We start from the raw sequence: 7,994 nt of genomic DNA on the forward strand, positions 1-7,994 counted from the left end.
TGCTTGTTAGTTGAATACAATTATAAAATAACATGTATATAAACCTAGAAGTAAAATAAAAAACAGCAACAAAGCTATTTAACTTATAATGAAACGAATGTTGGAAACGTAGAGCCAGTAATAAATATTGTTATATTTCAAAAGGATCATCGCACAGTTATCAAAGGAAAAGAAATGGATTATTAACAATAATTTAAACCCAACGCTGTTTTCCTTGACCACATTTTCATCATTTCATCAGAGTTGATTGTTAAATATTAAAATTATTTTGTCTAAATAAGTTAGTTAAAAAATATTTTTGATTAAATTTGTATTTTTAAAACATTTATTTGTGTACAACTGGACATGATAATGTAATTCTGTTTGCCGGCTGTGGGTAACCGCGTTTGACGTGGGTCAACTGTGAAAAGCCGTAAACAGCCGAATAATTAGAACAAACTTACCACGATTGACTCCACATTTCCACCTTCACTAAATCTTCACCGTCCATCCACTGTACACCACGTGTCAACATCTGAACCTCAATATACGACACGTGTCGCATCCCTATTCGGCCAATCACATAGGATTCCTGTAAACGTGTTGAAGAAGAAAAATTACAGGCGGCCGACTCAAAACCGACCAAACCCACCACGTCAGCAAAACCACAACCTCGAAGCTTCCTCCAGCAAATGACACGCTCACACGTGTCCTCTATTTCCAACGGCTACTTTTCCCGTACTCGAATATAAAACACATAAACGTGAAAATACAGAATAGTTCGTCATTTCCACGCACTTCAAAAGAAAAAAAAGCAAATTCGATTATATTATCTTCATAACAAAAAACCCTTAAACCTCTCCACAACATTTGCAGATTTGGTGTTGTTTCCCTCTGAAGAACATCCGTTACAGCAATCCCTATTTACGACAACAAGAAATTAGGGTTCATATCCCCCATTTGAAAACAAGGTTCGTTCATATAATCCTATGTTTCCATTTGATTTAGGGTTTCTTCTTCTTCCTTTTGTTCGCAGTTCTGATCTTTTCTGATGGAATTATCAGGATTAAAATGGCATTGGGTAGGAGTTACAGCTTAGGGTTAGTAAAACGCACGAGTTCATTTGGTAGGAAGAGGATTCTGATTTTGAACGAAATGGATATTGATTCTATCGATACGATTTCGCCCACGAAGAAACGATCAATGGGAAACAGTTTTAGTGCCAGTAGATCGTTGCTGGAAGCTCTCCCTCAGGATATTCTCGTAAGTTCCCATGATTAAAGACTGCTTTTTTAGTTCGAATTGATCCCGAATTTTCAGGGATTGATTGTGTTTGTGTGTGCTTTTGCAGATTAGGGTCTTGTGTGGTGTAGACCATGATGATCTGAAGAGGCTGTTTCATGTATCTAAACCAATTAGAGAAGCTGTAAGTTCGATTCACATTTCATAAATGATCAATTTGATTATTGCATTTCATAAATAGGATAAATACAATAAGTATAAGACACATTCTTAGGATATTGCTTCTAATTTCTATATTGATTAATGTTTACAGGCTATTATAGCAAAGAAACTGCATTTTGAATATAATACACCAAAAAAGGTCCCTGCTTTTCGATCCACCATAGAACCATCATCACTTGAGTTTGATGAAATTGGAGCTCCAAGACAATTGAGAGTAGCTCGTTCTCGATTGGATAGAAAAAAACTGGCTTCCATTTCGGTTGCCTTATTTACTTCTGATGCTGAAGATGAAGGGTTTTCAAGGAGGAATTTGTAGAAAGTATCAACTTTTTTTGTAAATAGAGAGGAAAGATAGAGAAGATGGTGTTGTTTGTAGAAGCAATTTAGGGTTCTTCAATTGTTCCATTGAAGATTATGGGGTTATGTGCTTTGTACATTTAGGAAAGAAAGTATAGACACTTGTCAGTGTATTGATATTTATGAAGATGTAATTTTGATTATTGTTGGTTTTTTGTTAAAAACCAAATCTTTACTTCAATGTAATTATGTTTTCCACTTCTTTTGTTATGATATACTATTTAGTTATTAAGAATTGTATATGCACAAATTTGGTCTATCATTTTTTTGTTTGTGATTTATCTTCTTATTGGTCGTAGTGAGAGGAGTAAGCAATTGCGTTTTGCCCTCATCTTGGATTATAAGTTTTTTTTTTTGTTTAAAATAAAAACTTTAAACTCTTACTCTTGATGTAAAGTATTTTCCATGATTAAAAGACAAACATACCCTTGATGTAAAGTATTTTCCATGATCATGATTCATTGATGGCCCAACTTTATATTTGTTATATAAACTTTGAGCCGATTGCATTATTAAATTCAGTCGACGACGACATATCAATTATCATCAGACTTCAGTTAACTGCCAATAGGCCTACCATTGATGGCGGACTGTTCATTGGTGGCCCAATATTTTTATGAAAGCCCAACTTTAACCAACTTCAATAAATATTTTTACTAACTATGCCCTACATTAAACTTGAGATCACTCAAAGTCTCAAACTTATATATTTGATATTTACTATCTTTTTTAACCTTAAATACAAATATATAATCTATTCTCAAACTAAACCCTAATTTCACATATGTCCACGACGGGATATTTACTATTTTTTTTTACTATTAACAGGGATTTATAAGAAAATCTTTGATTTGAAGTTTCGTTATATGTCGGATGTTTTTAACAAAACTAACTTGTTACTAGAAGTTATAACTTTTATTTATGTATTAATGTTTGACAAAAATAATTGTTATCTTTTAAATATGTAAAAATAGTTAAAAACTTAAAACTAAAAGTTCCGAAAAGATAGTTGAAGTAGCTTTTATATTCAGAACATTTTATTTAAAAGAAAAAACTAAAATTTCTGATGCCAAACGAAGTTATATATTTTTTATTTTTTATTTTTTTTGAGTTTTTTTTTCATAAAAGTTAAAAGTTATAAACTCCCAACGTCTTTCAAAAACTCCTACCAAATAAGACATGTTTTTTCGGTATTAATCCTCGATTTTGATAATCTATTGTGGAATTCACTTCAACACTCAGACCTTTGATTTTAGAAACCACACACTTAAAACACTTAAAAGTATGAGTGTTAGTATAAAAATAACATATCACCAATTTGTCCCTGCATAAGATATCAAAATGTGAAAATGAGTAAGATAGGTTTTAGATTCAAAATTTAGGCATCATCTTCCATAATCTATAGTCATTATGATTTATCCTTTTCATTTGGGATAGGAGTCAAGTGTGTAAGGAGTGAAATTCCACATAGGAGGTCAACCGTTCAAATCTTGACACCTCCAAAATATTTAGCATTCCATGATTGACATTCCACATGAACCTGGATTAACTTATGCTGTTGAGACTTGAGACGATTCAATTTATCATTTCCTTTTATGATTTATCTTCTATATATTGACTGTTAAAATGATTGGTTGATATTCTCATAATATCAAATAACTATATTGGTGTTTATATGATGGATGATGTATGGTTAGTATGTGTTAACTCTTATTACATAAATGTTTCTTGATTGGTCCCTTTGAGTGAGAAATCTCTCAACACTTGTCTCTATTAAAAGTACCAAAAAGTGCCCCAAATGAATGCTTGAATTTAAAGGCTTATGCAATGCACCCATCTCTCTTCAATTATTTTCTTTATATCACTTCTATTTTACTATTCACTTTCCATACATGAAAATGCCTCTCTTTTTCAACAACCATATGATGCTTTACTTGTCACATTATGGAAAAGGAATGACATTAAAAGATTGTCACTTTGTACACGATACATATATAAAAAATAATTTATTAGGATATGTACATATTATGGTGTAATTATTCTTCAACCTTTTTAATCCATAAGATTACGAATGGATAACACATCATTTATCAATAAAGTTGTATGGTCAACAGGATTTTTATTTGCAAAATAAAAGGTTCCATGCTTTTCCATTATATCTTTTGTTTACTGTGCTCCTTCATAACTTTTGAAACCGAAAGTAATATAATTTATAATATAATTCATTTTTTTGGGTTTTTATAACAGTTTTATTAAAATAATGTATGTTTTTATGAATAGGATGATAATGGTTCGAACTAACACTAATGTGATCAGCGAAATAGTGTTTTTAGTCATTGAATAGTTATAATTTCGTTATTTACAGGGTTGATCCTGAAGATTTAAATATCCTTAAATGCTCTGAACGAGTCAGAAAAAAAAAAAATTGTTATCGTTATTATATATATAATAAAAAAATGAGCAAAAAAAAAAAATTGAGCTACAATTGTCCACTTTACCCTCCCCTTAACGCGGCCCCCTAACAAATCATTAATAACAAATATCAAGAATTAGTTAAAATCTTATTTAACAATAACAATCATATTAAATAATATTAGTGATTTATTAACTAAATCCATATAATATATTATATATCGAACTACAATCGACACATCAATGATATTAAGTTAAGAGTTTGTGTAAACACAAAAACAGAAGTTTGTGATAATTTCATATTAAGTTAAGACTTTTCATATGTTATATTAGCCATTACTTTTTGTTTCCAAAAGCTTAATTTGAAGTCATTTATTTGTCGATTTATATCGATTTCAACTATCAAATCTGTTGTATCTGTTGTATTCCTAATAAATAAATAAATGTCAACATTACTTGCATTCTATGATGATGATAATAATAATAATAATATTATGTTTATTCATTACTTTTTTGCTTCGGTTTTTCACTACTACCAACAAATCGGCCCAAATAAGTTGAATTTAATTTTTTTTTCTAAACTGACTAAACCAAATCAAACTGATATGATGATTTGAAATCTATCAGTATTCAAATCATACTAAGATAATATGAAAACAATGAATACCATACAATTACAAACTAAATGCAAAGCACCTAATTTCTTTTGACAAGTTTGTGTAAAAGCTTCTTTCCTTTATTCTGTGGGGTGAGTGTCCAACAAAAGGATGTCTTGGCCTTTTTGGTAGGGTCATGTCACTTCTTCCCACCCGAACACATCATGTGCTTCTAACTTTGTAACTTGTAAGTTGAGGTTTTGGTATGGGTTGGCCCAACTTCTTATCATTTTTTCTTTGATTTTTATTTTATAAAATTTATGAAAATTAGTATTTTATTACCGAGCGTGTTACGACAGAGAAGATAAATAACATTTTTACAAAGTGGACCATAAAAATATAAATAAGATTTCGAACCAAATAATTATATATGGAAAAAGCATACAAAAATACATTTGAAAAGTGGATCTTGAACTTATTAATATTATAAGTTAATACCACAGTAAATATTGTAAAAGTTTATAACATTCAAATAAAAAAGTAATATTAATAAAAATGAAAACTACAATAATACTATTATGTAAGATATCAAAAATATAACTTTAAATAAAGTAAAGGATCAAAATCATAACTTAAAAATACCAATAATTTAAAATTATGAAGGATAAAACTGTTTAATAAAAAAATTAGGGAAGAAAAATGTAAATATGAGGTTTTTTTTATTAAGCAAATTTGTTATTTTTAGAAAGATGCTTATTTCACAATTTATATTATATTTAGTAAAACTTGTACATTGATTTCGACTTAGTCGACTAACATTAGTAAAAGCAAATAAACAACAGATCTACATTGTCCTTGTTATTTAATAAATATATAATATATAAAATTAAACACATAACAAAATTTTTTCCCAAATTATAATGCAAATTCCAATTAAGAGAAAATACTGATTATCATGGTAGTAGAGTCTAATTCCAAATCTCTCATACTTTCTTTTCTTCCTCCATAGTCCTACATGTTTCTTCACCTTTTCACGACCTAAACAGTAATGTCCGTTAATCCACCACCACCTCATGCCAAGGCTTATGACATCACCACATGTGAAATCATGGATAGCAAAGGGCGAAAAATTGGCAAGATACTAAAGTTTTGGCTATATGGTTTAATGCCCCAATATCTTCGCCCGACTATCCTTAAGAAAGATGCAATGTCTCAATAAGTGTGGTTTAGTCTTGAAAATCTCTCCAAGTCAACAAAGAAGCAAAATCTATGCAACTTGATACAAAACTTTAGACCATCTCCATGTGAGACTTTTCGGTTCATGACTAGTGTATAAAGATAAACATATTACAGATTTCTCAAAGGCATTGACTAACCCATGTTTACAAAAGCCTAGTTATATATACCATCAATGGCTAATCAAGTAAGCTTGATTATGTTGCAAATATTGTATGTCATTGGCCTCCTCTCATATAGATGTCATATCTTGGATAATTTGGTTGTTACTTGAACTGGAATTGGAAAAGGGGTAGAAGAGGTCAAATTTGCTAGAATGATAACTCTCCTTGATGGTCTTAATACATTCTCTAGTTTAGAGCATACTTAGGTTTGGATAATGAATCCAAATGGTGTGTTTTTCGTAAGTTTAATGGAATGATTGGACACCGATTAATGTTAAATGTTTCATTTTGTAAAACTAAGTTTTAGGTATAATTTTTTGTGGTTTTGAAAATTTAGACTTAAATTATAAGTTTTTTTAGTGGCCACGATGTGGTGATGATAGCACTACGACGTTGCGACACCTGTTGGAATCGTGCCTTCCTTTAGGGCGCCACAACCTGGCGGCAAACTTCATTAAAAACCTAAATTTTGGGGATTAGTGCCCATATTTAAGGGATGTGATGGTTAGGGTTTGCACACCCTCGGCCTCCATCAACTCCCTTTCATCCCAAGAAAACCCTAGCCTTCATTTTTGTGTTCTTGAAGCTTAAGTGGTGACTTTTGGTGTCTTAAAGGAAAAGAAGGTGTTCCTTGAGCATAGATCTAGCAAAAAAGTTCCATCATCACGTCATTACACATATTTTGAACCATTGGAAGTCCTCAAGTTCCAATATTTAGGTGTTATTCTTTTAGATATAGGGTTATATGCCATTTTCTCCAAGTTTGGGATTGTTTGAGTGGATGGATCCCATAAAGTTCGCAATGTTATGGATCCTTAAGGTCCCATTGTTTTTCCTTGTTCCAGATCTGTAGTAATATAGAGTTTTGATCCCATGATTGAGGTTTTGACCTCATTTTCTCCATCTTTGTGACCTAGCTTGAGAAAGACATGCATGTCTATAAAACAATTAATTTTATCACTCATGGGGTGTAAGAAAGTCTTTTGGAAATTATGAATGGTTAACTTAAAGGATTAAGTGCTTAATACATTAAGTTGGTCAGATCGATTCCCAAGACGTTAAGGGTTAGCCTCCATGATGTGGCGATAGGTAGTCTTCACGACTATTTTGTCGTGAGGTCATTGCGACGTGGAAAATACTTTGCCACAATGTGGTGGCCAAGTGATGGACCTTTGAACGTTGAACCGACTATTGAATTTTTGACCAAGTTGACTTTTGGCTAACTTGAGGGGTTTTGGGATGTAGTTTGAGAATTAGTCCATTTTTGTTGTATAGGTGACTCATAGTACCAGTTCTTGGATTTGTGTGAGCTGTATTGTTTGTCTTTTAGACTATGAGGTAAGTTTTCTCACTATACTTTATACTTCAATATGTATCTCTGAATGTAGGATGTTGGTATGCTGGTTATTGTTATTTGTTTGCATGTGTTAACATACTATGGTTAGGCTGAGGAAATCCTGCTTTGTGTTGTAGTCCAAGATACCCGGGCGGTCTAAGTCTACTATAGGCCTCGCGAGGCGGTCCAATTAGACTGTAGGTCTAAGGAGAGTGGTTCAGGTGTACTGTAGGCCTTGCGAGGCGGTCCGGTCAGACTGTAGGCTCATGTGTTCATGTATTGTATGTGTATTGCTATGTGGGCTATTTTGGAAGACCTCGCTAAGCTTTGGCTTATAGTTATTGATTTAAATGTTTTAGGTACTTCATAAGATTGGGGGAAGGCAAAGGCCAGATCATACACATCATCTTGTTCATTTTTTACTTGAGAGATGTTATTGATACTCTAATT

The 7,994-nt window shown here is 31.8% G+C and overlaps 1 protein-coding gene across 1 annotated transcript; it reads left to right on the forward strand.

Annotated features, from left to right (window-relative positions):
* Nucleotides 1-745: 745 nt before the first annotated feature.
* LOC145042114 (F-box protein At1g61340-like) lies at nucleotides 746-1,998 on the forward strand. The gene is made up of 4 exons (XM_078990488.1): nucleotides 746-950; nucleotides 1,044-1,242; nucleotides 1,331-1,405; nucleotides 1,535-1,998. Exons 2-4 carry the CDS (start codon nucleotides 1,051-1,053, stop codon nucleotides 1,757-1,759), a joined length of 492 nt encoding a protein of 163 aa, XP_078846614.1. The 5' UTR covers nucleotides 746-950; nucleotides 1,044-1,050; the 3' UTR covers nucleotides 1,760-1,998.
* Nucleotides 1,999-7,994: the final 5,996 nt, after the last annotated feature.

Source organism: Lactuca saligna, chromosome 4 (assembly GCF_052625555.1).
Source record: "Lactuca saligna cultivar CGN05327 chromosome 4, ASM5262555v1, whole genome shotgun sequence".
In the NCBI taxonomy this organism is placed as follows: Eukaryota; Viridiplantae; Streptophyta; class Magnoliopsida; order Asterales; family Asteraceae; genus Lactuca; species Lactuca saligna.

Bases quoted from the DNA above. Each gene is read 5' to 3' on its own strand.
- LOC145042114 (XM_078990488.1), top strand. From the start codon at position 1,051: ATGGCATTGGGTAGGAGTTACAGCTTAGGGTTAGTAAAACGCACGAGT. The intron at 1,243-1,330 runs GTAAGTTCCCAT...GTGCTTTTGCAG, and splicing joins CTCTCCCTCAGGATATTCTC to ATTAGGGTCTTGTGTGGTGT. The intron at 1,406-1,534 runs GTAAGTTCGATT...TAATGTTTACAG, and splicing joins CTAAACCAATTAGAGAAGCT to GCTATTATAGCAAAGAAACT.